This window comes from Colletotrichum phormii (assembly GCF_030913505.1).
Source record: "Colletotrichum phormii strain CBS 102054 chromosome Unknown BDP81scaffold_20, whole genome shotgun sequence".
Classification (NCBI taxonomy): domain Eukaryota; kingdom Fungi; phylum Ascomycota; class Sordariomycetes; order Glomerellales; family Glomerellaceae; genus Colletotrichum; species Colletotrichum phormii.
In genome coordinates this window covers 121,576-147,946 of record NW_026851462.1, presented here as the reverse complement: position 1 = coordinate 147,946, position 26,371 = coordinate 121,576, and the positions used below count along the sequence as shown (strand labels likewise).

Below are 26,371 nucleotides of genomic sequence, written 5' to 3'. Positions count from 1 at the left end.
TACTTGATCAACTTCAGCAAACGTAGTTCCGGTATTCGTAGATTGAGCCTCTGAAAGGCCACATCATAGAGAGGCTAGAAGACAAGGTTATCCGGCATTTGGGCAGGCGAACACGGAAAGGATCTTCAGGCACAAACGCTGGGGCCACGGTGCAACAATGACGTGGTAATCCCTCGCAAAGTCCACCTACGTTGAAGTTCTGATGGCTCATCATAGGTACGGATAGGAGAAAAGGGGGATGTAAAATGTTGTGTAACATCTCTGTGACGATCGGGCCTTTTTTGCGTAAATGGAAGTCACCCCGAATGTAATAGGTAATGGTAATGTCGTTTTCAAAGACTGAGGAATACCTCGAGACAAAAGTGCGGACACGGTGATGGTGTCGCCAGGCCTCCGATACGGGCGGGGGAAACACCCGGTTCGGCTGGCAATAATGACCTCCGAAGGTCTGCACTAACCTCGTGAGGGAAGTGCGTAGAAGCTCCGGATATGCGGGGAAACGAAAAGGTAAAAAGAACGGTTGCAACGGTGGGCGATTAACGAAGCGAGGCGACGCGACATGGTGCAGGCATGGATGCCGGCTGTGGCTATATCAATACCACCGTGGGGACGTTAAGAGCCATGGATATTTTGATGATTTTTGGGTAAAAGACGGAGCAAGCTGCGTGGCCAGAGATTGCGAATGAGATTGACGAAGCATTGCGTACATGCTCGATTCCCTAAAGAAGAGCTTGGGAATTCAATAGTTCTCTCAACCCTGGGGCGACGCATGAAGAAGCACGGACGATTGGAGATGAGTGTTGGAAACCCCCATTATTGGGTACGAGATGGAGGCTGAAAAGGAGATGCTGGTCAAGTGTGGATGCGAGCATGGGTCATGCTGGGCGGGCAAGACAGAGGGCGGGATGAACGAAGTGCTTGTTTGCAGTGACGGGATGGCGGAATAAGCCAGCCGTACGAATAATCTGTAGGTAGTCGTCGTCGTCGTCGACTCGTCGTGGCTGGCGGCGGTCTTACAGACAGACGAAGGGCGATCGCTGAGATGACGTTCAAGCAGATCCCACGGGGATTGACGGGAATCGATTGACGGATAATCTCCCCGGGCGGTCTTCTTATTAGGACTTGTCATGTGAGCGGCGCAACAACTCCTATTAGTGCTTTCACATGTGCTCCGGAGCCCTATGGTGCGAAGGGACGTACGGCTTGATTAGAGATGTCCGAGTCACATCTTGACAGGTGTCCAGTTCTTTGCATATGCTATGCTATTCTTGACGTGCGAATGTGATGCAAGTAATGTTGGCTGGTGACACCGAGCAGACAACAGCCGTATGCACTGGCCGAGGCAACTAGATATATTGGCAATGTGAAGCTTCGACTGGAATAGGACGCCGGGCAGGTTCACCGGGTCTCGAGAACTCTACTTGGAGCATGGGCTCGTGAGCGGAACAAGGGGCCAACGGGGAGCTGCAAAGTCAACGAACACAAAGGGGGGGAGAAGAGGGGATATGATAGGAGGGGACTCGCCGGGAGTAGAGCAAACAGAACAAGGTAGCACAGGAGAGACCAGGGCCGGGGATGGTATAGAGTGGAATAGATTGAGGAGGGTTTGGCCTGGAAGATGACGATGCAGAGCAGCAAAAGCTAGACTCAACTAGAGGGTATCCGTAGTATGTATCCGTGGTATGTGTCCGCAGGAACGGAGACTGGGACAGACTGAGAAGGGATTGCGGAAGTCATCTCATGTTCAGAATGAAGTTGACGACGTCCACGATGATGATGATGTCGTCGGTCAATATTCTGCGGCCCAAGAGAGCAGGAGAAGCCTTGAAAGTGCAGGGCTGAAATTGAAGATGAGGTCAGTTCAAGGTAGCGCCTCAATGATCTGCTGCGAGTGTGGCTTTGGTGGAATTGCAACTTCATGCGAAGAGGTGCGGTACGAGGCGTTGAGAGGAGCGATTTGCTGCATGGGGGGGTGGTCACGGTGGCTTGGCTGGGAGGTTGAAATTGCATCGGATTTGCGAGAGTACGTGGAGGAGACGCGGCCAGACCAACCGGTGGGACATACGGACTTAGTACCCCTTTACGTAACGCAGATGTGAGACTGAGCTACTGCACGGGCATTAGTGGCTGGAGAAGGAGGTAGTGGGACTTTTGACAGAAGTACCTCGGAGCCTGGAGGAGCTGGCATGGCAAGTCTCCTTTTAGTACCTGATCGTGTGCGACGGGGAATTGCAGCAGCAGCGCGCCTGCATTAGAGTCTTTTTTGCTTCTCTTAGAACGGATAATATTGATGATGAATATAGATGGCAATTATATAGTCGCATTGCAAAGAGACTTCATCCAAGACGTTGCCTTTTCGAATCTCGTTCGGTGTTACTTGATGGACGAGTGTTGCACAAGTATTGATTGTGCTATGCGACCTGTGAGTTCGGTGCAAGCAGACCGAGGTGCAAAGTAATCGTGGGTATCCGCAAAGTAGGTAAGGCGCGGAGTATCCGTACCTGCCTTCCTGTGGTAGAAAGACAGAGGAAGGTACGGAAAGTCGTAGGTTATTCGTACCTGCCTTGTGGATGGCATCTGACTAAGACTGTCCCGTCGGCTGGGGATTGGACGGGCCGGGATGTTTGAAGGAGGGGAGGGGGGGCGGTCCTGGGCGGATGGTTCGATATTCACCTCGCAGCGAGCTTCCAGCCACAGAAAACGGGCCTGTCACTCGCTGAGCGACCTGGGTCAAGGCTCCGGGGGGGGGGGGGGGGGGGGGGGCCAACACGGGGCCGGCAGGAGTTGGGGAGACCCTCTTCCGAGTCGCAGAATGAGTGGTTTCCTTCTTGATCGTGTCTAGGCAAGTTAGAGATTATGAAAGAGTCGACCGGTGACCTCTTACTTCCTTCTAACTTGTGTCAACTTGGAGGTGTCAAGTGGTTAAGCATTCAAGGGGACGGACGGGAGTCACCTTTTGACATGTTGTAGCCGTACCCCCTCATGGCCCTCATGGGGTGGAAGAGGAAGAGAAACAAAAGGATGCCTCCGTGCTCCGTATGGAGGTGCCTGGCATGTCCCCTGGCATCGGACCAAACAAGGCTGCAAGTGGCCCGGTTGAATCGACAGTCGAAGCAAGCTAGAGTCGTGTCCCGGATAGAGGGACGATTCGGGAAGTTTTCCACGTCGAGGTTACTGGATGCCTGGCATAATATTCGAGGTAAGGTGAGCTTGGGTGAGGTTTGGATACATGAAAAGGTACATGGAGTACATGCGTCGAGACGAGCAGTGGCGGCTCGCGTGAGTGGAAAGGTCGGGACGAATTCCACTGAGCTAAAATCCCCTAGTGGTGCAGCAAACTGCAAAGAGCCCAAACGAGATGCTGTCAATGTCAAGGTCGGCCTTTTGGCAGGCAATGGCAGGCAATGGCAAGTTGGCTTATCCTTGGAGTGTCGATACTCGACGTGGCCTTTGAGGTTAGTTACGTACCATTCTCGTGATTCCGAGCCAATCATGAGAACTAATAGCTGGAGGTGGAAGGAGCAACCCGAGTTCAAAGATGGAAGTTGCAGTCGGGGCTTGCGCCTTCCATTCCATTAGTACCTACCCTAAGGTACTGCGTACTTACCCAACAGAGACCAAAGTTGGCAGGCGCCATGGACGTCGACAGTGAACGTGCCTTCCCAGATAAAATCGGTGTGAATTTCGCGCGTATTGGCGCCATCTTGTCTTTAGACTTTGCCTTCCGCGCGGCTGGTCCTTTCCTCTTTCTGCAAAGTTCAGTTAGCATTTAGCACCACCGTCCCTTCTTCGCACCTACCTACCCGTGCTACCTTACCTTAGTAAACTGCCTTACCTAAGACAACTTGAAGGCAACGTGTGCAGGGACAGAAGAATCAGAAGAGGAAAAAAAAAAAGTCAATTAATTCCATTGATGATTGGCCACCAGACCTCGAGCTTACTGAGGAAGGTAGCACTAAGTAGCTGAGTACCTCACCTCAGTATTAGCTTCCTTCCCGCTGACCTTTCCTCACCTTGAGCTTGGCCCATTCCACCGAAATCTTTTTCTCTTTCCTTCCTTCCCAATTCCTCCTCATCCCGCCCTTTTCCCGCCCACTTGTTCCGTCACTCCGTCCGCCTCTTTTTTTTTCTTGCTCTTTGCGACGTGCGGCGGCCACAATTGATCTCGAACGGTCCCCTGCAAACCCCGACACAATCGGTCAACCCTGACCCGCGTCTTTCTCCCAAACACTCTCCACCATCCTGGATACTGAATACTGGACTGGGCAGCAAACACTCCAACACTCCTATTCGTACAGGCTACTCCGTACAAGCTACAGGCCAGCAAACCGGGTGTCCCAACCGCCAGGCCAAGACTCCTCGCCGGCCCGTCAACCTGCGCATTCGCCTTCACTTTCCGAATATCTGGCCCACCCTTGAGAAGAAAAGAAGAACAGGACGTTCGTTGCGCACCACGCACCACCACCGCTACCAAACCACTTCGTACGGGAGACTGTCCAATTCACCCCCGTCAAACTCACCCATGGGCATCCAATGCCTGTACCTGTGCCTGTCGCCCGCGCTGTCTCCTCGTCTCGTCCCTTAACACCATCCGCCTCTTCTACCGCCTCCTTCTGATAGATCCACCCGCACCACCAATACGCCGCCTTCCCTGACCAATACCAGACACCGTCTTATTCTCGACTGGCCTCGTCCCGACTCTGACCCCCTCTTGCGGCTTGCCTTCTCTGTAAGGTACGCGCAGGTACATTCGGAACCAAGACCACCTTACCCAGTCACACCTCGCAGACTGCCAGAGCTTACGGATACTCAAGCGCAGAGACGTCGACCTACGGATATACTCCGTACCCTGACCACCCCCTGGCCCCTCCGTCCTGCGCGCACGCGTGGAAACAGCCTGTTAGTGTTGGGGCCGAGAAACGGGAAGACGAGTCCCCTTCATCCAAGCAAGCATCCAGCATCCAAGCAATCCAGTCCTGCTCCCACCACCAAGCACCCGCGCACCCAAGCACCCGTCGCGCGAAAATTGTGCAGATCTGGGCCTTCTGGCTTGTTCGATTCTCCCTCTTCGCGCGCCGCTCCCTACCTTACCTTAGTGCAGGCCTTCCTTCTCGGCCGACACCACACCACCCACCCGAACAACGTCGTCTGCCACTTTGCGCGCGAGACAACCTGTGCTTTGCACACTGGACTTGGGATTTGCATACACACTGCACTGCACATTTGACACAGCACAGGGGGTCTAGAACTGCAGGAGACTCCTGGCCATCCACAATCGCCTTCTCCTCTCTTTCTCTGCTCGTCCCGGTCCCGAAAAGAACTCCTTCCGCGCTGCTGCTTGACGACACTGGTCCGAAAAAGCGCCCACCCCAAGTCGAATTCCTCCTTCGCCCACACCCACAGGCACCCCTACGTGTACCCTTCCTCACCTCCTCCTGCTGCCGCTCCTCCGCACCCCCTCCCGCCTCCTCCCAGCAGCAAGTGGCAGCAGCAGTCGAGCCAAAGCAGACTGGACACGAAAAAAAATCTCGCCTCGAGTCGCGACGCTGAGAACAGGGACCACGCACCAGGCACAGCTCCTGATCAACCTGCACCCAGGGTGTCGCGCATCCACGCCGCTGCTTCCTTCCATCCACGCCTCTTCCCCTGGTCGACCTCACAAGTCCAATCGTGGCTCCATAAAAATTTCTAATTAAAATCGAAATGGCTCAAGAAGACACCACAAGCATCAGCACAAGCAGCACCAGTGCCAGCACCTCCAGCGTGCCTGTACCTGCGCCTGCGCCTGTGCCTGTGCCAGTTGTGCCTGATGTCAACGACGTCGCCGCTCCTAGTACGGATCCCTCGACAACCTCTACTAATTCCATCCTTCCCCCGACTACTTCGACCTCTCCTCCTCTTCCTGTCGCTTCTGCTCCCGCTCCCGCTCCCCCCTCCACGACACCGACCTTGACCTCCATCGAGACCCCGACTCCCTCAGCCGAGACCCCGTCCGTCGCGACTGCGAACGCGTCCGTACCTGCCACTGCTGCAGCACCTGCGACTGGTCCTTCGATCACGAACGGGACTGCGACTGAGACTGAGCCTACGCCTACGCCTGCTGTGGCAGCTCCTGCGCCTCTCCCTCCTCAGCAGAACGGCCAGCAGAACGGCCAGCAGAACGGCGACGCGAGGGCGTCACACTCGCCCGGCATGGCGCATAACCAGCACCCTCATGGCTCCCAGAGAGGCTACCCGAGCCCCAGTGCCTTTCCCTCACCTGGTCCTATGCCGCCGAACCAATATGCCTACCATCCTCAGCAGAACCAAGCTCCGGCCGACCCATATCGAGCCAGTCCTGGCGCGCCGATTCCCTCTCTGCCGAGCATGAAGAGCCTCGAACACCACTACCAACAAAGTGCGCCGCAGCCTCCTCAGGCGATGCCGATGCAGATGCAGATGGCGCACAACCAGGGCATGCAATACTACCTCCCGCCAGGAGTACAGAGCAATCCATATATGACGCAGGATCTGAATCACTTGAGATATCAAATCCCCCACGGACACGATCCTAGGTTGATGCGCGGTCCCGGTGGCCCGAAGAAGGTATGTTTGAAGGATATGCAAAGAGACGGAAGAAGGCTGCTCCGGCAGTAGTAGTAGCTCGTTTGGATAAAAGCTGACGGTTGGGGTTCACCTTTTTCTTACTAGGAGATCAAGCGCCGGACAAAGACAGGTTGCCTGACTTGTCGTAAACGTCGTATCAAGGTTAGTGATGATTTCTCGTGAAGTTCTGTTCTGTTTGTCTTTTTCTTCTTTTTCATATCCCCTTTTTACTCCCCACGATTTGGGCGTTGTCGAGGCAATTGGGGAAATTTTCTCGAGACTCCCATCCGAGAAAGCGCGCGCGCGCGCAAGGAAGGCAGCATTGGAGAAGCTCGGGAATGCAAAAGATGGCAAAGAAACAAACTTTACGATAAGCGAACCGAGTCGTGGTTTCGCCAAAAAAAAAAAAAAACCGGTCGCTTGATGTCGCTTGGTCTGGAGCTACTGCGAAGCGAGGACGGGAGCCATGCCTCGAACCACGTTCCGGGATCGCGCCCGCGCCCACGCCCGCAGGGAGGAGCAATCTTCCGTTCCTGCAGAACCGACCGCCAATCGACCGCCGCGCCCGCTTGCCCGGCAAAGGCCCCTCCCCCCCCCCCCCCCCCCCCCCAAAAAAAAAAGCCTCCAAAAGCCTCCAAGCCCCAAGCCACCAGCCACCCCGTCTGTCACGACTTGCCGCTAGCTCGTTAAGCTTAGCCTCGTCCCATCTGCGACATTCATCGACTCCAACTCCAGTTCACCTTACCTTGTCATCATCCCCAATACACATCATACACAACGCATAATCCTCGCCCGCAAACGGCATCTGCGTCTGTGTATTCACCCGTGTCGCATTCCTCGATTCTCATATCCCCAATTGCTTCACATCATCGTCGCCATTCTCATTCTTCACTCACGAGTCTACTCTTGATTGAGCTTTTTGCTCACTGCATCCACTCAACCAAAGCCGCCGTTTCTAACCATCTCGTTATAGTGTGACGAGGCTCACCCGTCCTGCAACAACTGTAAGAAGTCGAAGCGAGAGTGTTTGGGGTACGACCCCATCTTCAAGCAGCAGCCGGGGCCTTCCGTTATCCAGCCCGCTCCGAACGCCCAACGGGTGCCGACGCCGACTATCCCATCAGTGCCATCATCCGTCCCACCTCCAGTCCCGACCGTACCTTCATCAACTCCTGTCGCGCCTCAGGTGCCCGTGCCGGTAGCTCCATCAAACCCTTACGGGAACCAGCCCGCCGTCTTGCCCAGCTCGTACAATCCTCCCGTCGCATCTTCGCACGCCCCTCTCGATCCAGCCTTGAATTCTGCTGCATCCGGCATCAAACCCGAGCCCACCTACGACTTTGCAGCACCGATAGATCCAGCTCTGCAGAACCTACCCGCCCTGGCGACGTTACACTCTATTCAGACTCAGTCGTTCTCGGGCGAGCAAAGGGCAGGCTTCGACAACCATCTCAGAGGTGCGACGCTCCCGCTATCATTGTACATGCCTTGTTCTCTTTCAGCCGTTGCTTCGCTCTCAAACCCTCATACTAACACGACCCACGCAGCCACCAGAATGAAGGTCGATGACCTTATCGGCCTCCTGGGCCCCGCTGCTCCCACCCAGGAGATTGCCCTTACACCGGAGCTACTCACCGAGATCATCAACGTCTATCGCGAGGTCTACGCCGTCGGTCTTCAGTCCTTCTTTGAAGCCAACTATTTCCAGAAGCAGGATGCCCAGGGAAAGTTTGCCTTTGAGCACAGCCAACAACTCCTGCGCCAGTTTGCCTCGTTCCTCAAGATCGTTCAGTCTGTTCCTGCCAACGACCATACCCAAATGACCCATTCCGGAGTTCTCGAGACTCGGTTAATCTGGGCCCTGGCCATCTTGCCATGCAACAGCGCACCCCCTTCGTCCAACGCCGATGCCAAGGTTCTGCCACCTCCGGATGACCTGACGGAAGCAGCCAACCGAGTCAAGGTCATGGAGACTCTCCTCTGTGGCGATTTCTTGTCCTCAAATCCTCTCGCACCTCCCGTTCCTGACACGCAGCCTCATCGCGAACAGGAGTTTGAGTTCTGGTATAATCTCGCGCAGTACCTGTGTTATTACGACCCAGCAAAGCGCGACGAGGTACTCGGCAAGCTCCGAATGCAGCTCGGTGGCAGAGAAAACCGAGATCTCATCTACTCTATTGCTATCTCACGAGAGCTCTCCCCTCGTGTTGAGGTTGGTTTTGAGCGGAATGTGCCTCAGCATATGGATGAGTCCGACCCTAAGAACCGACTCTTCGTGGCAAACAAGTTTATTCAGGATGAGGCACAAGTCACTGGAGGTACAACGAATGTCGTGAGGCGATTCGGCGAGATTGCCATCAGAGCGTATATCAGTCCCGGTGTCAACATAGCGGCACACCCCCACCAGGCTGCTCCAGCACAGCCTTGATCATTACCTATTGATCCAACCAGATTCTCCTTATCTTTCCTATCAGCATTCACACTCTGCAGCATTTTCCAGGCTCAAAGGGAGGCGGGGGAGAACAAAAAACCGTGTAATTTCGGAGGCGTTCACAGGGATGGGGAGGGAAGCATGGCTTTCTTCCCTTTTGTGATTTCATTTTCCTTTGCATCCAAGCATGCGGGCGGCAATACGCTGCTGCTCGTCCTATATTTTCACGGCCGACGGCATCATCTTGTACAACAAGTAGTTCCCCCCTAAAAACTAGTGATTATTCAGGCATGGCGGCGGTGAGGTGGGCAGAAAAAGAAAAGTGGGTTTTTTTTTTTAGTACGGCGGTGCTTTGAGGAACGCGAGGCTTGGTAGAGGTCACCCTTGGGACTTCCTGAGGGACACTACCAGACTTCTGGATCTCGGCACTACTGATGCTCTGTACGATATTAGACAGCATGGCCTAGGTCCTGGATTAAGGAGGCCAGTAGAAATCAAGAAATTTCCAAGTAGCATCGTTGCTTCTCGTATCGTGTCATGATGATGTTGTTAACTGTGACGCTTGAGGTTGATGGCCGAAGCGGCAGGTGAACATTGATGAAGCCATACGCCGACCGGCGACGTTCAAGTCAGGCTAAGCAAAGGGCCGGAGCGGGACAGATGTTCGGCAGCGTGGCCAGACATAGGACCCAACGGGTGTCGACGATGAGGTCTTTTACGGGCGAGCAGATGCAGGGATCAATGCAGGTGACCACGATGAAGAGCCTAGCCGGCGATTAGCGAGGTTTCGATGCCGATTCGGAAACGCATGCTCAATGATACTACTCCTTCGCCAAGATGTCTTATCTTGGGGTCCATGCGATGTCGGTGATGTTACTTTCAAAATTGTTGTGGTGTTTGATTGTCAAAGATGCGATTTTTCCCGAGTCTTTTACCTAATACCTAAGGAAAAACCTTGCGATTTGTCGTATATACGGCCAGCTTCGGATCTGGAGGTGGAACACTTAGGGTTACCGAATTCGGCAATTTCACCATGAAAAGAGCTCACGACAAGTTCAGTGCGGGACATTCTTGGATGATTGTCGTTTTTCTCCATCAATTGTTCACTTTCTTACAGTCTAACTACGCTTCACGAGTTCTACGATAGTTGAGTTTTCATATCCTCCAACTCCCCACCGTAGGTAGTACATCCACTTGCCTCGCCGTTGAGTTGTGGGGTTTCGTACGCCAAGGCAAGTTTGAGCAACGTGAGCTAACATACATCTCAGTGAGAGAGTCTTTTTGCCAACGGAAAAAACGTTTCTGTAAACGTCTGTTTTGGCGGTCTTGCCAGCAATCATCGTGTGACTCGCGGAGTTCCGCTAGACTGGTTGAAAACAGCACAAACGGCTTGTTAGTAAGCGCCAAGTGCAGACTAGATCTATACTACACTTTTGCACTTGAACGAAAAAGAAACTCACGATGGGCTTCCGTTACTCACCGTGGCTTCACGATCATCATTCAACTCACACAAAAATGAAATCCCCGATCCCCGACTACCTCAACCGCGTCCTCGAGAATGCGCGCCCCAACGAGGCCGGCGCGCCAGCGGGCTACATTGATGTGTTGGCCAAAGCAGACACGTCCAAAATGGCCGTCGCTCTCGCCATGGTAGACGGGAACCTCTACTCGGCAGGCGACGATCGCGTCGAGTTCTCCATCCAATCCATTTCCAAAGCCTTTGTCTACGCCCTCGCCATCGAGGACGCAGGCCTCCCCGCCGTCCTCGAGAAGATTGGCGTCGAGCCCTCAGGCGACGCATTCAACCGCCTCTCCCTCGAGCGAGGCTCCAACAGGCCCATGAACCCCATGATCAACGCCGGCGCCATCACGGCACACTCCCTCGTCGTATCCCCCTCCGCAACGTTGGAACAGCGCACGGAACGCATCCTCTCCGCCCTCTCGCGTCTCGCGGGCCGGCAACTCCACGTAGACGAAGAAGTCTACGAAGCGGAACTCAAAGACGCGGACCGGAACATGGGCATCGGCTACATGCTCAAAGCAGCCGGCATCATCACCTGCGACCCGCGCGAGGCCGTGAAGGGCTACATCCGCCAATGCTCCATCAGCGTCAACGTCCGCGACCTAGCCGTCATGGCAGCCACGCTCTCCAACGGCGGCGTGCAGCCCCTGACCGGCGAATCCGTCATCCCGCAGACCAGCGTCCGGCAGGTTCTTTCAGTGATGACCACGTGCGGCATGTACGACGCCGCAGGCGACTGGGTCTCCAACGTCGGCATCCCCGCCAAATCCGGCGTCGCGGGCGGGATCATAGGCGCGTTACCTGGCCAAGTCGGCCTCGCTTCCTTTTCGCCGAAACTCGATGAACGGGGAAATAGTGTGCGTGGCGTAGCCATGTGCGAGCAGCTCTCGCGCGACATGGGACTGCACATGATGGACGTGAGCCAAATCGCCAGCGCGACGGTACGGACGTCAGTAGCGACCATCGTCGCGGGCGCGCACGAGCCGCATAACCCAAACTGCCAGCGGGAAGTCGTCATCTTCAGCCTGCGCGGAGCGGTGCGGTTCGCCGGGTCCGAGAGGTTGACGAGGGCGTTGGCGCGAGAGCTGGGGTCGCCTGATCCGGAGGACCCGGGTTCGGGGAGGCATGAGAAGGCGTGTGCGGTGGTGTTCTCGTTTCGGGATGCGTATTCGCTGAATGCGATTGCGCGGCGGATCGTGCATGAGGATATTCGGCGGTTGGTGCTGGATGAGAGGAGTGTTGTGGTGGTTGATCCAAATGGGGTGTTGGGGATGGAGGTTGATGTGGACGGGGAGACGCCGTTTCCGCATGTTTTCACGTCGGAGACGGAGGCGAGGGATTTTATTGGCGGGGTGGGCTGTCAGACTGTTTTTAAGGAGACTAACTGGTGATTTATTGTGCTTTACTGATACCATTTTATATTTTTACGCTGGAAAGACGTTTGTTGCTGTGAATGACTCTGCTTGTGGTCTGTGTCAGGTATTCTCAAGGTCTTTGGTGAAGCAAGTCTGACGATAAGGAGCTCCAAGATGCCCCAGAATTTGGTTACAACTAAAGCCCCCTTCGACTGAGTAGCCATAGTAGGCCGTGTGTGCTTCACATGGAGTTCACCAAGACTTGGAAGTCGAAGAAGGATAGACACTTGTTTGAAAGAGATGCTTCTTGTCGGAGAGTTTGCGTTGATCCTACAGCAAGAACCTGAACCTCGAGGACTGTTCATCGCAGGGATCGTCCACTTCGTTCTACTTGTCTGTCTCACTGAACAAGCTGGTTCTCTGCTAGTTCATATCGAATCATAGTATACTTTGAAACGCTTCTTCATGCCATGGCCAATAGAAGCCGCAGATGATGTGACCTACTCATTCGAAACTTACTCTTTTACAAAGACTTGTCGTCGTTGTATCGAGGTTCTCATGTGCAAGTGACGTTGTTCGCATTTCTCATTACCCCCCCCCCCCCCCCCCCCCCCCCCTCAACCACGAGACAAGACTCGTCCCATATGAAGCCGCGATTGTATGTAAGGCCAATCTCTGGGTCTTGGTGTTGTTGAATCCGTGGCGTATTTGAAAGTGATGAAAGCCTCTCAGCTCTATCAATTATATCCATCGAAGCTGGCTTACTCTGCTTCTCCCAATGCCTTGACTCGGCCTTCTCCCCGAAAAAGCCGGAGTGTCTGACACGGCCCTCAACTCGGGTCTGAGATAAGATGCCGGGGCCGGCGGGGTGCCACTCACGCCCTTTCACGCCTTGTAGAGACACATCGTGCAACCGCCAGATGACCCTGCAAGTAGAAACATCCCATTCGAACCAGGAGGTCACAGTAGAGAATCGAATCACCTCACCCGTCTTCAGCCCCCTCAAGCACGACTTCTTGGTGAGGCCGTTGTAGGAAGACGAGTTTGGGCGACCAATTGAGCTCAACCCCGCTGATCAATCCCCACTTTCCCATTTGAGTCGACTCCCAACGGGAAAGCCACCCCGCGCCGCTGTATCTCAACTCCGACTTGGCGGCATCAACTCGGCGAGGTGACGAAATTCCTTGCAACCTCAATTCCATCATCACAAGTCAGATTGATTAGTCTAGTGTGTTTCTTTTCTTATCCCAAGCATCGTCACGAAGCCCCTGGGCTTCTGCAGAGTCCTCAACCTCTCGACAGAGAAGCGCCAGAGGGAAGGATGTGAATATCTAAGCTGACTACCACCTCGCATACTAGGTAGTCAAGCTTGAAATTCCATCAAAGAAAAAATACACCTCAGGAGAAAGCTCATTCCAAGTCAATTCTCTCAACACCGCAGCCATGTCTAAGCCCATAGTCCTCCAACTGGGCCAAATCGAGCAGTACATCCCCCCCTCCCCTTCGTCTCACCCTCATCAGTCCCTTCATGCTCCCCAAACATCCAGCCAGTCTTCACATCCTCCCATAACCTCCTATATCGTCTTCTCTCGTCTCTACTTCAAATACTTGAACCAAAGCTAACAAACACAACCCGCAAGCGCCCACGACACCTGGGCATCCCTCGCCGACGTCGCCCATATCATCAAACCCAAGGCCACCAACCGCGCCGAGTTCCTCCAGGAGTGCAAATCCGGCGCCCTCGACGGCGTAGTGGCAATCTACCGCACCTTTGCAAGCGTCCACATCACCGGCCGCATCGACGCCGAGCTCGTCGCCGCTCTCCCTTCCAGCGTAGGCTTCATCTGCCATAATGGTGAGTCTCCCCCGTCTTATCCTCTTCACCGTTCAGAACATGCTCGATATCACATCCACCCAACCGAAACCCCTCACAACATCAAATCAAACTACTCAGCACTAACCGAAACCCCCCAGGCGCCGGCTACGACCAAATCGACATCCCAGCCTGCACCCCCCGCCCAATCCTCGTCTCAAACACCCCCACAGCAGTCGACGACGCAACAGCAGACATGGCAATCTTCCTCATCCTCGGCGCCCTCCGCAACCTCAACGCCTCCATCCTCTCCATCCGCGCCAAGCAATGGAAAGGAACGCCCCCTCCTCCCTTGGGCCGCGACCCGCAGGGCAAAATCCTCGGAATCCTAGGCATGGGCGGCATCGGGCGCAACATGGCCAAGAAGGCGAGGGCGTTTGGCATGGAGGTGCGGTATTATAACCGTACGAGGCTGGACGGCGCCTTGGAGGAGGAGTGTGGTGCGGAACATGTTGATTTTGAGACGTTGTTGCGGGAGAGTGATGTGATTTCGTTGAATTTGCCTCTAAACGTATGCCCACCCAGATCCGTCTACACTCCATCATGACTGACAATAACAGGCCCACACCCGGCACATAATCTCAACCCCCCAATTCGACCTCATGAAACCCGGCGTCGTGATAGTCAACACAGCCCGCGGCGCAGTCATCGACGAAGCCGCCCTCGTATCGGCCCTCGACTCTGGAAAAGTCGCCAGCGCGGGTCTCGACGTCTTTGAGAACGAGCCCGAGGTCCACCCGGGTCTGCTCGCCAACCCCAATGTTCTTATTGTCCCGCACATGGGCACCTGGACGCTGGAGACGAGCGTCAAGATGGAGAAGTGGGCGATTGGCAATGTCAGGAGGGCGGTGACGGAGGGAAGGTTGGATAGTGTTGTTGTTGAGCAAAAGGGGCTGGTTGAAGGGAAGTGAATAGCGACTTGGACGCTTTTCTGGCCGGTGTGTTGAACTCTTGACCTTTGGCAAGTAGTGAGGTTAGAGTAATCTGTAGTTTGACAAGTCGAATAAGTTCTTTTGGTCAGGAAGGCGTATAGTTTCAAGAAAAATTCCATTGTTGCCTTGGTGTTTGACACGGATGTGACAATAACGTCGGCTTGGAATACGACTAGGCATAGCCAATCTAGACCCAGAATTTCAGTACCCAAGTTGCACTCAACCCCATGGATGTAGGCTTCACGGCGAACGACACAAAGCAAAGGTCCTTGACAAACCAGGAAACACAATGGCCAGCGGCAAATGATGGTTTGACGTCTGAATTTACATGGCACAAGCAAGTAGGATACGCCAGGTCTAGCCAGCATCGACATTAATTTGACGTCGGGCTTTTCTGCCGGCAAAACACTTCATCAAGACTTCAGTTCTGTCTGCATTGAGTTTTACGTAAGCACCCAAGCATAGACATCACAAGAATCAAACGGCTTCAGGACGACACAAGACAATGGTCACAACATGTTTGCTCGGAAAGACGCATATATTCATCTATGCGGACCGCGGTTGACGGGCCCTAGTCGTCGAGTTGTCTACCCATAACCCCTAATTCCCATGTCCGGAGGTTGAGTCCCTTAAATTTTTTTTTTCCCGCTCCCCAAGAGTCGGGCCGAAGAAAGCAAAATACAGATGCCATGGTCTGGGGAATCACTATTCACAAGCCAACGCCTTTTTTTTGTTGAAAAATCTCGCAGCCAGGCGCCCCCCCCCCCCCCCCCCCCCCCAAGCTTTTTGAGTTTCCAGCCCGTAACCGCCCCCAGCCGAGATTCCCTTCCCAGATGTGTCATGCAAGTCATGCTGTTGAGAACACACATTGCCAAATGTTATGGTGTACGCTCGTTGAAGTCATTAGTCGGAATGTTGAAGAAATCCAGTCGCTAAAAGATTGGATGATACAAAGAGGCCCGCTTTGCTTAGTAGCGGTAGATGTCGCTCTTGTAGGGACCCTCAACGGTGATGCTGAGGTAGTCGGCCTGGGTGTTGGTGAGCTCGGTGAGCTCAACGTTGACGTGGGACAGGTGGAGTCTGGCGACCTCCTCGTCAAGGACCTTGGGGAGGACGTAGACACCGACATCGAGCTTGCCAGCCTTGGCGAACTCGACGTATTTCTGGCCCCAGGCGGCGTCACCGGACTTGTACAGCATGATCTGGGCAAGAACCTGGTTGGTGAAGGAGCAGGACATGACGAAGGAGGAGTGGCCGGTGGCACAGCCAAGGTTGACCAGACGACCCTCGGCAAGGAGGATGATGTGGCGGCCGTTCTTCATCAGGAAGCGGTCGACCTGGGGCTTGATGTTCTGGACGCTCTGAGCGTTGGCCTTGAGCCAGGCGACGTCGATCTCGATGTCGAAGTGACCAATGTCTGGAGGAAGAGGGTTAGTGACTTGATATCAAGAGAAAGGGAGCTGTTTTAAAACGTACTGCAGACAATGGCATCGTTGGGCATGACGTCGAAGTGAGCGCCAGTCAGGATGTCACGGCAGCCAGTGGTGGTGACGAAGATCTGACCGCGGGGAGCGGCCTTCTCCATGGTGGTGACCTCGTAGCCGGCCATGGCGGCCTGGAGGGCGTTGATGGGGTCAATCTCGGTGACAATGACACGAGCACCCATGGTGTGCAGAGCCTGGGCGCAGCCCTTGCCGACATCACCGAAACCAGCGACGACGGCGATCTTGCCGGCAACCATGACATCGGTAGCGCGCTTGATTCCGTCAATGAGGGACTCGCGGCAGCCGTACAAGTTGTCGAACTTGGACTTGGTGACGGAGTCGTTGACGTTGATGGAGGGGACAAGGAGCTTGCCGTCCTTGAGCATCTTGTAGAGGTGGTGAACACCGGTGGTGGTCTCCTCAGAGACACCGAAGCAGCCCTTGAGCATCTCGGGGTACTTCTCGTGGACGAGGTGGGTCAGGTCACCACCGTCGTCGAGGATGAGGTTGAGCTTGTTGCCATCCTTGAAGGCGGACAGCTGCTGCTCCAAGCACCAGTTGTACTCCTCCTCCGTCTCACCCTTCCAGGCGAAGACGGGGACACCCGCGGCAGCAATGGCAGCGGCGGCGTGGTCCTGGGTGGAGAAGATGTTGCAGGAAGTCCAGGTGACCTCAGCACCGAGAGCAGTGAGGGTCTCGATGAGGACGGCGGTCTGGATGGTCATGTGCAAGCAACCGGCGATACGGGCACCCTTGAGGGGCTGGTCGGCAGCGTACTTGGTGCGAGTCTGCATAAGACCGGGCATCTCATTCTCGGCGAGCTCGATCTCCTTGCGGCCGAAGGCGGCAAGGGACAGGTCAGCGACCTTGAACTTGTTGGCGGGGGCAGCCATTGTGAAGTTTGTGGTGATGGTAAAAGGTGGTTTGGGGGGTGGGAGAGAGGAAGGGGGTATAGAAGAGGGAGAAGAGAAGAAGAAAGGATGAAGAAGGAGAGAAACAGGAGGAGAAGATTCAAAAGGTAGTTGGAGGGAGGGGGAGGGGAGGTAGAAGAAGTAAGAAAAAAGGCTTTTGGTGCTTGGAGGGGTTCAGACACGGACAGGGACGGCAGGAAGGCAGGGCGGTGTGTGAGTGCCTGAAGTGGAAGTGAGAGTGGGAGTGTGAGTGGGAGGGATGCGAGGGATGAGATGTCGGGAATCCAGACTGAGAAATTTCTGCTGCTGCTTGCTGCGTCTTCCCAAGGTACCTCGTTCTTGCCTTCTTGGTGTTGCTGTGTGTCGGCGAAGGGCGGCGTAAAGGTACGGTGATAAAATAAAATAAAAAGGTACTTATCTCTACATAGTAAGTTCAGACTGAGGTATCCGTAGGTGGCCAGTGGTGGGAAGGAGGGGTAAAGGTGACTGGGGGACGGAGACTTCCTGCCTCTGCAGCCCACCAGAAGCCTGAGGCGGGGCAAAAACTTCACCTCAACTCGGCAGGAATCAGGATGCTCCTCCCCTTCTCACTTCAGGCCGTGACTTCCAATTGACTGCAAGACTCGAAGTGTGGCAGGCGGGGTGGGGTTTTGCCAGTGTCTGGTCGTTGTCTGGGCACCTCGTCCACCTTTTACCCTTCACCTGTTCTCAACACAGCACTCTACTGGTCGCTTTTTCTTCAATGTACTGCTCAGTGTGCTGGTCATGGCTCCGCGAGACTTTCTGAGCTGATAGGATAGCAAAGGTACATGCTATCTGTCCACTCTCTCCATTATTACTGCTGTTCACAACCCAAGGTAAGGAAGGTACTGAGGTGGAATAAGGTAGTCACCAAGCACCGACATGCCCCTCGGCCGTTGATAGATCCGACACTGACTGACTGGGTACAATCATACACTCCTTGCTGTTGCTATCCCTCCTCCTAACTCGGGTCCAACAATGCAGCAGAAGTACATTCCCTCCGTCACACATCCGACAATCTGACTTTCTCAAGGGCCCCAGAACACTTCCACTTTGAGCTTCTCTCGGACCATTTCCATGCGGTGAAGGGAGGCAAAAGAGGAGGGGCAATGTACCTACATAGCTTGCCGTGCTACCGCACCTTAGCTAAGGTACTGATACGAATCAGATAGCTCGGCTTCCGTTCCCCGGTATTTTTCTGCCAGGCTTTTTTCTGACTTTTCCCGTTACTGGCCAGTGGCTGAGGTGTCAGTCATTGTTTGGCCCAAGACACCGACTCCTGTCTCATCCAAACGTCGTTCAATTGGCGTTTTGCATTTTCCCCTAACCCGTTCATGATTCAACACAGCACATCCAATAGCTAGAGAGTAGAGCTCCCATTTTTGATAAGCCACAAAGGGCGGCGCACATGGAAGGGAAAGGGAGGACTAGACCTAAAGGGAGCAAGCTCTGGATTGTGAGCTGTCCCAGCTTCGTCTTCTTGGCTCACCACCCAAAGTACCTCTGGTAACTCTGTTCAAGAAAGGCCCTTATTACGTTACCACTCGGAAACACAACTGGGAAAGCTCAGGGCACCCCGTAGGCCGGGACCGACCTGCTCGGAGGTAAGGTTAGGTCGGGTAATTTGGCAAGGAAAATCACCACAGTACAGTCAGTCAGTCAGTCGAATCAGTGGGAAAAGATACATTTGCCTTACTCAATCGGCATGAGGTGGGCGGCAAAGGTACATGCAGATCTGATAGGGAGTAAGTACCTACCCTGATGGAGAGGGGGAAAAAATGTGCCCCTCATTGCCTCTGTGCTTCTTCTACTCTGTATGCCAAATTTTTTTTTTTTTCCTTCCAAGGTTGCCAACAGCTTCCCGCGTGTGCCCGTCCCACGCCAGGTGTCGCCAGGCCAGGCGTGCCGCCGAGACTCGATCTGAGAGGTCGCCCTTTTTATTTTGTTTCCCCTTGTTTTACCGTTTTCTCGCGCTAGTCCCCTTTGAGCGTGAAACCCCTCGATTTACTGCCCCACCACCGGCCTCTCGGGGAACACAAACGCACCACGTTACTTCAGTTGCTCTGCTCAAGTACCAATGGAAAGGCGGGAAAGAGTGTACCGAGGCATCGACCTCTCCCTCCCCCGATTTCCCATGAACTGACTTTGGGCAATAATCCCCAACGGGACCGGACGAATCATGCAAGACAGGGCTGCCAGAGCCAAAGTTCAGTGTGCTCTGCAGTTGGTATTGTAGCATGGGTCAGGGACGATGGTTGGGACGAGGCATCTGAAGCCGACTTGTCCGGAGACATTTATGGGTACTTATATATTTACCGTTCAATGTGTTTGATTCTGGCCTTGTCTTAAAGCTATTTACGGACAGATTTTGCTCGGTAGAAGCCAGTCCATGACCACGTGCTACCGTCAAATGCCAATACCTTCTCTGATATTTTGACGTGGTATTCTCTACTCTTGTCCGGCCGGCCGTACCATCTTCGGGCAGGAAGAACGGGATAATAGCCCCAACCGCCGATATGCCATCTCCATACCTCGACAGCCTCGTCCCATCACGGCATGACCCCTTTACTCGCGAGGCTCCGTCAACGTCAGCCACGGACCGTGGCAGGCCCGAGACATGCCGCGGCCCAGGGAGAGAAAATCCGTCGCTTCTGGAATGCAAGAAAAGACATCGAATATCGACTCAGTACACACTGCCTGGGACTAATTACCGTAACGCCGTTTCGAATGCTTTGATCCGCTGCCCCAGATCATTCATCATTCCCAGAACAACCGTTCTACAAGGTAATTCCTCTCTCCTTTTTGTGTCTCCCCTCGCCTTGACTCTGCTCTCCTCTCCTCTCCTCTCCTCCCCCGTCGTCTCACGCCGGTCTTCCGTTTTGGTTCTTATTTATCCACATCCACGGAGCCGCGAAATAAGGACCCGAGCCTGCTTTAAGCGTCCATTTAAGCCCGCTTGGGCAGGAGGTTCTCCCTGACAGCAAACATCTTGGCGCTGATGTTGGCCGTGAATCCGTCCACCTGCTTGCTGTACTGCTCCACCTGCTTCGCGTTCAACATGCCCTCCAACCGGCTGGGCTCCTGGGGCAGCTTGAACAGCCTCTGCCACTCGTCCTCGGGCAGCGGCGCCTGCTTGGCCGCCGCGCGCGCCGCGTTCTCCGCCTTGCGCTTGGTCTGCCACTGCGTGATCTTGGCCTGCTCACGGCCGAGCTGGCGCTGGTAGAACTGGAAGTTGTTGAGGTCGGTGTAGTGGGACTCGATGCTCTCGAGCAGGAGGTCGCACGTCTTCTCGAGGAAGGGGTCTATCGAGAGGTCGAGGTTCTCAACCGAGGGGTGGAGCTGCTGCTTGAGGGGGTCGTCGCGGAGATCCGCCAGGGTGTTGGGCGACTCGATCTTGTCCTGCTCGGGGAGGCCGGGAAGCTGGTGCAGGAAAGAGGTCAGGAGGTGGGTGTTGTGAATCTCGACGGGGAGCTCGGCGAGAACGTCCTTGAAGGTGAGCTTGGAGGCTTTCAGGCTGTTGGTCTTGTCAGTTACCGCAGTCGGCCACTATAGTTCCACGACAATCTACACATACCTCTCGGTCGTGAACTTGCCCTCCTTGTATGCCGCCATGAATGACGGGGTGAGCTTGAAAGCGCGCAGGCTCAGGGAGCCCTGGGAGCTGCGGCTGACGTCGTGGACGAGGGCGACTGTCCGCTCGTTGTCCTTCTGGTAGTGGTACTGGTTCTCGATGAAGCTGAGGTTGACAAAGTTGCCCATAGCAGCGCTTGTGTACCAGCCGACGTTGTTAGCGTCGACGTTGACCTCCTTCAAGTGCTTGATCATGTCGTTCTGGTAGACAATGTTGGCCTTCTGGCGGGGAGCGGCGGCAGCGAGGGCCGAGGCATCGTTCTGGTGGCTGTTTTGGTGGCTGTCGGTGCTTGCGACGTCGACCGTGGGGAACTGGAAGGTGTTGGTGATCTCGAGGAGACCTTCGGTGTCCATGCCGACGATGGAACCGGTGGCGGTCGTGGGGAAGGTCGTGGAGCCATGCTTGACGATTTTCATCACCACCTAGAGGCACATCAAAGGTCAGCGACACACACACACACACATACATTTCCCTTACGATATCCCTCCCATCATGACCACACTGCAGTATGAAGCCCCAATGTGAGGAGAGGTGGGGCAGAATCCGGGCAGTACTCACAAGGGCCTCAACGCGGACCGCCGTGAGCGGCACCTCCTTGATAACGTCGCCCATATTTGCGATACGATCGGGGGGATTCGTGCAGGTTCAAAAATTCGTGGCCTGGTTGAGTCTGCGGCTGCGGGATCGTTGGTGTCGCGTTAACTTGGTGGTCGGATTCGAGAGGGGGGGGGAGGGGGGGGGCGGCGTCGTGTCGTTCGTGATGCGAAATATCGAACTTTTCGCTACAACGAATTGTGGGAGGGATTGTGGGCTGTCGGGCGGTGTCAGGCGGCAGGATTCACTGGAGAAAGGTCATATGATATGTCCACCCCTCTTGATCCGTTAAAATCACGCCCTCCGGACCGGCCGTCCACGGACCCACACCGCCGTCTTTCTTTCCCACGGTGATCCGTAACAGATTCCACACGCCACGTCCTGAATGGGAGGGCATCCCACTCATGCCCCCACGCCGAAAGCACTCAAGTCGAGTTTAAATTCAACGTCGTCTCATCTCGCCGTCCTGCGCTTCCCTCCTTCCATCTTCCTCTTCAAAACCCGGCCCATTCAACTCTCCTGCTCCTGAGCATCATTTTGCGATATCACTCGGGGGGTGTTATATGCCGATGTCGAGTTGTACATGTCGATAAAATGGATATGGTACATCACAGCCGTGGTTCAGCGCCTTTGGAAGTCCGAGCTCTCGCCTGCCTCGGAATTCGATCCCCTCGCCTTTCGCTCAAGTATCCAGGACGATTTCCAACATGGCCGTCACTGAGGAGGGAGTGTAGGATACGATGTGATGGATCTATGCGTTTGTCTATTACGCTGTCTATTGAAGGGAAGAGCCAATGGGGGGGGTGGGGGGGGTTTTTTTTTTTTGGCTGTATAATGCTAAAGTATTCAAGTGCGCCCATGTCATACCCCCTTATACCGCGTACCATGCGCTCTGTTCGTGGTGTCTCATTGCTCATTTACCAGCCCGATTGCGACATTTACCCAAATCACCAAACGCCGCAATAAGTCACTTTTGTTTTACCCGTCCAGCTTGAAGGAGGGTGCTCTCAATCAACCCAGTCGACAATTTCCCAGCTTTCGGCACCGTCACGAACGACCAGGCGGTGACGATCAATCTTCCAGAACGAGTACATGGACGCCGTCGCGCGACTTGCCCGGCGATGAGCAGGACCGTGGCCGGCTTTAACGGCATCTGGTCTCGACCGCCAGACGCAAGTTGCCAAGTTTCTTCCTTCTGAGTCGGGACTTCCGAACCAATATCTGCGGGGAGTCAGTCTCTTGTCTTCTTTGTCTCATTTTCTCGCTCTTTCTCACTTCAGGAAGCCTCCAAACTGGTTGGCTTCGGCATGCGCGGCCTTGTCCAAAACGCCAAGATCTTTATAAATCGTGGATGGCGGGATCGTCGAGCGAAATGCCACAATGTAAAAGGAAGTTTCCTTGAACGTTTTCCCAGTGGATTGAACGAGGCGCCTGAGCTCGCCCAGGACTTGTTCCCAGTTGAAGGATTCAACGTAGCCGGCCGTGGCGTAGTCCGCGCGGATGCACTCCATCTGAGACAATGCTCTGGCGAGGAGAGCATTCTCGTCGTCGAGAGTCGAGAGATCTAGCAAGTGCTCAGGATCTGTGTAGGGAGAGTGGACGAGGAACCTGTCTGTGTTGTTGATGTCGATCTCGTCAATGTTGATTGCTGCATTCTCCTTGATGTTTTGGGCGAGAGGGTCGACGCCCAATGGGGCCGTAGTCACAACGGCAGTCATGGTAATGATCTACAGCAGCGACTCTGTGGCTTCTGAAGAACCTGTGTGGCCTTGGGCTGTTGGTAAAGGAATTCGAGAGCGCACTTGAAGAATTTCAGTTCAAGATTGCCTGGAGTCGGTGTGGGCGAAGCAACGAGTTGTCTAAGTTGCAGACTCGAGTTCAGCGCAGGATGAAGCGAACTCTTCTGGGGAACTAAGGCAAAGGGATGGTGCTTTCAACGTGTGGGACAACAAAAGACAAACATCTGAAGAAAAAAAAAAACGAAAAGACGAAAATGAGCGTCGAGTATGAAATATAAGAATAGCACATCATCCAGAGTCAGAGACGTGTCGGTCAGGGGGCGTCGAGGAAACGTCTTTTCGACACGGGATTGCCTAACCCAAGCCAGGTGGGTCGGAGCGACTAACACCTTACACACCGTCGAGTCGACTCGGTGCGAGTCAAGTGCAGCTGACCAACCCGGTGTGCCGGTCAAAGAAGCGGTGTTCATCCCTCAACCATGCTCAGGGACCCCTTATTTTTGGGCTTTGCTGGGCCTTTGCATGGGACTTTGCATAGCAAATCTGCGACTCGGGGCGGGCTAGCTATGGATCATCTCAAAAAAAAAAGTAGAGAGAAAAAAGAATTTCCCGGGACGTTTGCATGCCACACATACATACTACTATGCAGTACGGAGTAGGGGGGGGGAAGCATGCAAGCATGGGACAGCCATGGTGCGGTTCGGTACGGTACCGATGGCGAAAGGAGCGACCAAAGTCGAGGGATTGCGCAATCGGATGTGGTTCTGATGCCAGAGACGTGTGTAATTTTGGATATGATGCGCAATGCGCCTCTTGGACTTTCTGTGTCTGGTTCAACTTCTAATTTCATTGGCACGACCATTTTGGAGAAAAACGTAAGGGAGTTAGTTACACGAAACTACGGGACACATTGAGTTACCTTTACTACTTGTCAAAGCAGAGCAGAAGCGCAACAAGAGCACCAAAGGAGGAAAAGCATGGAGCGAGTGTTGGGCATAGGATTTCGGGCCAGAAACCTCGGGGCTAACGACAAAGGATGGATCGTCCGTCCATATTGGTCTTGGAGAATGGATGGTCAAACCTACCTAATGGAAGGTATGTACATTTGGTGGTGGTGTTGCTTTAGAAGCCCAAACGACCGAGTTGGAGCAGCGAATTCCTCCGCATTCTTCTTCACTGACGCTACACAGGGGGCTTAAGACGGACCAAAAAAGTCTAGCCATAGGGCTAACAAAAAATGAAAAAAAAAAAAAAAAGGATGAGCTGGATGGTTTGGCAACTTTGGTCAAGTTATGGGAGAGGGGAAAGGAAACAGTAGAGTTTGTGGGGGCTCTCAAGGTGCATATCTGGTGTCTGCCTCTCTCTTTTTTGCCTTCATCTTTGCATTCTGACTTTTGCAGGCTGCCAGAGTTGTGCTCTATCACACCGAAACTATTGGCCGACAGCTTTTTTACATCGACAGGCCGGCGTACCCCGGCATCAACGATCAACGCACCGGCGGGCAAATATCCACCCCAACAATGCGGCAACTTGAGGTGAAGGTGGTGTCAATGTCCAGCCCGTGTTTCGGAGACGCTTCCTCACTCGCTTCCAATTTCTCAGTCTCTTTCGACCATCAACAGCAACCAGACGACCTCACACGATGTAACTTTCGGAACGGCCCCTCCATCTCATTTCATCACCGCCCCTTGATCCTGATAACGGAAACCCATTCCTATAGATACACGTATCAAGATAGATACGCTCACAGATACTGTACTGACAGCAAACCTTCCTCCAGCCGCCGTCACCGCCGGTTGTTATCTCTCGAAACAATGCACCCTGCTAATCTCACATATGCACGTTTTTTTATTTATTTTTTTATCTTCTGCTGCTTCTCTTCCCGCCCGTTCTACAGCCCTCCAACAACTTCCGATTCGTCCTTGCCCCGAGTGAGCCAGACCTTTGCCATTTCGTACGTGCCCAGGTAGAGACCGCTGCCGACGGCCGTCCACACGGCACGCAGCCCTCCACCGCGGAACAACCCGCGCACGCCGTGCTGTCGATACACGTCCCTCGTCACCTCCAAGCTGCCGCGCTTCGCCTTCGTCTTCGTCTTGGGGCTTGCTGATTCCCCTGCCTGTTGAAGCGAAGCACCGTAGCTCTTATCGCCGGCTTCTCCCGCACTCAGCATCATCCGCGTCTTGACGACATCGCTCGGCGTAGTGATGAACGCCGCAAACGCGCCCGCTGCGCCTGCGCTGGCCCCCGTGACTACGGCCGTCTCTACGAGGCCCTGCTCTTCGCCCTCTGCCCTCCCTTCCGACCTCGAGGTCCAGGCTGTGTTGCGCACATGCTCAAAGATGGGGAATTGAATCGCGGTGAAGGGGAGGTTGCGTGCCACGAGGGCCGTGTATCCGGACAAGAGACGCCTTCGCGCGCCGGAACTGGTGACTTGTCGCAGAGCCTCGAGTGAAGTTGATTGTCTGGCCGTATTGCTGCTGTTGTCTTGCTTCCGCAACATTTGCGCATTCTGTTTGATGACTTCTGCCGGTGCGAGGACTAGGCATGAGCCCATCTCTGCGATGGCCGAGGCCGAGGCATGGACAAACGGTTGAGGGAGTAAGGCCGTGTTGGAGATGGTCTGCTTCATGCTCTCGTACGTGGCGAAGAATATCCCGGCTGGTACGTTTTCGAGCTTATCAGTACCATTTATATCGTCTCTGGCCGTGATGTGTGATGGCCTGTGGGAGACTTCATGTGTGCTCACCTGCCGGTAATGTGGCTAGCACCACGCTCCCGATGCCTTGGTAGAGGCCCCGGAAGAGGGGCGCTTTGCTTCCCGATGTCGAGGCATATGTCTTGACAAAGTCTTGGCTTTGGTATCTGGTCTTGATGGTGTCTAGAGGGTAGACAAGACAGTCTACTGTGAATGCAGCCGCAGCACCGGCCTGAAGCTGTTAGTCGGGAGTAAGGGCTCGACCGCCCGAGGTAAGATGTACTCACAGCGTAGATCTCATACATGTTATAGAGTTATCGTACGTATTCATGACAGAAAACTTTGATGAGAATCTGTGCTCATGTCTTCGAGGGAAGCCTCCAATTTCGGCGGGTTTGGCGATGTCACTGGAGCTATGAATGACATCATCCTGGCTGGATTAGGATCAGTCCAGTAATTACTCTTGAGACTAATTGAGGTATCCCAAAAGTGGCATTTTATTTCACTGCCTTACCTTTTGGAGGTTCCGCCTCAATACTGATAACATAATGATATCGGAAAATGGAATATCAGATCTACTAAATTCTTCAGAATG

The 26,371-nt window shown here is 54.3% G+C and overlaps 8 protein-coding genes across 8 annotated transcripts; 4 read left to right on the top strand and 4 right to left on the bottom strand.

Moving 5' to 3' along the window:
- Positions 1–5,703: 5,703 nt before the first annotated feature.
- BDP81DRAFT_463874 (uncharacterized protein) lies at positions 5,704–9,013 on the top strand (the record flags this gene model as incomplete). The annotated part of the gene is made up of 4 exons (XM_060594074.1): positions 5,704–6,585; positions 6,691–6,747; positions 7,559–8,042; positions 8,133–9,013. The coding sequence occupies 4 exons, from the start codon at positions 5,704–5,706 to the stop codon at positions 9,011–9,013; spliced, it is 2,304 nt and encodes a 767-aa protein (XP_060441317.1).
- A 1,050-nt stretch (positions 9,014–10,063) lies between these two features.
- On the top strand, positions 10,064–12,334 carry BDP81DRAFT_435573 (glutaminase). The gene has a single exon (XM_060591063.1). It carries the CDS (start codon positions 10,478–10,480, stop codon positions 11,927–11,929), a length of 1,452 nt encoding a protein of 483 aa, XP_060441316.1. The 5' UTR covers positions 10,064–10,477; the 3' UTR covers positions 11,930–12,334.
- Positions 12,335–12,864: 530 nt separating this feature from the next.
- Positions 12,865–14,822, top strand: BDP81DRAFT_355766 (D-isomer specific 2-hydroxyacid dehydrogenase). The gene is made up of 4 exons (XM_060586293.1): positions 12,865–13,377; positions 13,534–13,748; positions 13,868–14,277; positions 14,327–14,822. The coding sequence occupies exons 1-4, from the start codon at positions 13,337–13,339 to the stop codon at positions 14,675–14,677; spliced, it is 1,017 nt and encodes a 338-aa protein (XP_060441315.1). The 5' UTR covers positions 12,865–13,336; the 3' UTR covers positions 14,678–14,822.
- A 395-nt stretch (positions 14,823–15,217) lies between these two features.
- BDP81DRAFT_381222 (adenosylhomocysteinase) lies at positions 15,218–17,456 on the bottom strand. Its single transcript, XM_060586879.1, is given in 3 exon segments — positions 15,218–15,452; positions 15,472–16,115; positions 16,175–17,456. 2 exon segments carry the CDS (start codon positions 17,073–17,075, stop codon positions 15,667–15,669), a joined length of 1,350 nt encoding a protein of 449 aa, XP_060441314.1. The 5' UTR covers positions 17,076–17,456; the 3' UTR covers positions 15,218–15,452; positions 15,472–15,666.
- Positions 17,457–17,856: 400 nt separating this feature from the next.
- On the top strand, positions 17,857–18,339 carry BDP81DRAFT_435567 (uncharacterized protein). Its single transcript, XM_060591062.1, has one exon. The coding sequence runs from the start codon at positions 17,903–17,905 to the stop codon at positions 18,077–18,079; it is 177 nt and encodes a 58-aa protein (XP_060441313.1). The 5' UTR covers positions 17,857–17,902; the 3' UTR covers positions 18,080–18,339.
- A 1,565-nt stretch (positions 18,340–19,904) lies between these two features.
- Positions 19,905–21,496, bottom strand: BDP81DRAFT_435563 (eukaryotic translation initiation factor 3 subunit H). The gene is made up of 2 exons (XM_060591061.1): positions 20,689–21,496; positions 19,905–20,628 (listed from the first exon to the last, which is right to left on the bottom strand). The coding sequence occupies exons 1-2, from the start codon at positions 21,159–21,161 to the stop codon at positions 20,061–20,063; spliced, it is 1,041 nt and encodes a 346-aa protein (XP_060441312.1). The 5' UTR covers positions 21,162–21,496; the 3' UTR covers positions 19,905–20,060.
- A 670-nt stretch (positions 21,497–22,166) lies between these two features.
- BDP81DRAFT_381217 (uncharacterized protein) lies at positions 22,167–23,355 on the bottom strand. Its single transcript, XM_060586877.1, has 2 exons — positions 22,615–23,355; positions 22,167–22,560 (listed from the first exon to the last, which is right to left on the bottom strand). Exons 1-2 carry the CDS (start codon positions 23,055–23,057, stop codon positions 22,347–22,349), a joined length of 657 nt encoding a protein of 218 aa, XP_060441311.1. The 5' UTR covers positions 23,058–23,355; the 3' UTR covers positions 22,167–22,346.
- Positions 23,356–24,507: 1,152 nt separating this feature from the next.
- BDP81DRAFT_435558 (mitochondrial carrier domain-containing protein) lies at positions 24,508–26,114 on the bottom strand. Its single transcript, XM_060591060.1, has 3 exons — positions 26,064–26,114; positions 25,828–26,008; positions 24,508–25,739 (listed from the first exon to the last, which is right to left on the bottom strand). Exons 1-3 carry the CDS (start codon positions 26,079–26,081, stop codon positions 24,970–24,972), a joined length of 969 nt encoding a protein of 322 aa, XP_060441310.1. The 5' UTR covers positions 26,082–26,114; the 3' UTR covers positions 24,508–24,969.
- Between the last annotated feature and the right edge of the window lie 257 nt (positions 26,115–26,371).

Bases quoted from the DNA above. Each gene is read 5' to 3' on its own strand.
- BDP81DRAFT_435567 (XM_060591062.1), top strand. From the start codon at position 17,903: ATGCTATCTGTCCACTCTCTCCATTATTACTGCTGTTCACAACCCAAG.
- BDP81DRAFT_435563 (XM_060591061.1), bottom strand. From the start codon at position 21,161: ATGAAAATCGTCAAGCATGGCTCCACGACCTTCCCCACGACCGCCACC. The intron at 20,629-20,688 runs GTATGTGTAGAT...CAAGACCAACAG, and splicing joins GGCAAGTTCACGACCGAGAG to CCTGAAAGCCTCCAAGCTCA.
- BDP81DRAFT_381222 (XM_060586879.1), bottom strand. From the start codon at position 17,075: ATGGCTGCCCCCGCCAACAAGTTCAAGGTCGCTGACCTGTCCCTTGCC. The intron at 16,116-16,174 runs GTACGTTTTAAA...CTCTTCCTCCAG, and splicing joins CAACGATGCCATTGTCTGCA to ACATTGGTCACTTCGACATC.
- BDP81DRAFT_381217 (XM_060586877.1), bottom strand. From the start codon at position 23,057: ATGACTGCCGTTGTGACTACGGCCCCATTGGGCGTCGACCCTCTCGCC. The intron at 22,561-22,614 runs GTGAGAAAGAGC...GACTCCCCGCAG, and splicing joins CAGTTTGGAGGCTTCCTGAA to ATATTGGTTCGGAAGTCCCG.
- BDP81DRAFT_435558 (XM_060591060.1), bottom strand. The intron at 25,740-25,827 runs GTGAGCACACAT...AAAACGTACCAG, and splicing joins GCTAGCCACATTACCGGCAG to CCGGGATATTCTTCGCCACG.
- BDP81DRAFT_355766 (XM_060586293.1), top strand. From the start codon at position 13,337: ATGTCTAAGCCCATAGTCCTCCAACTGGGCCAAATCGAGCA. The intron at 13,378-13,533 runs GTACATCCCCCC...ACAACCCGCAAG, and splicing joins CAACTGGGCCAAATCGAGCA to CGCCCACGACACCTGGGCAT. The intron at 13,749-13,867 runs GTGAGTCTCCCC...GAAACCCCCCAG, and splicing joins AGGCTTCATCTGCCATAATG to GCGCCGGCTACGACCAAATC.
- BDP81DRAFT_435573 (XM_060591063.1), top strand. From the start codon at position 10,478: ATGGGCTTCCGTTACTCACCGTGGCTTCACGATCATCATTCAACTCAC.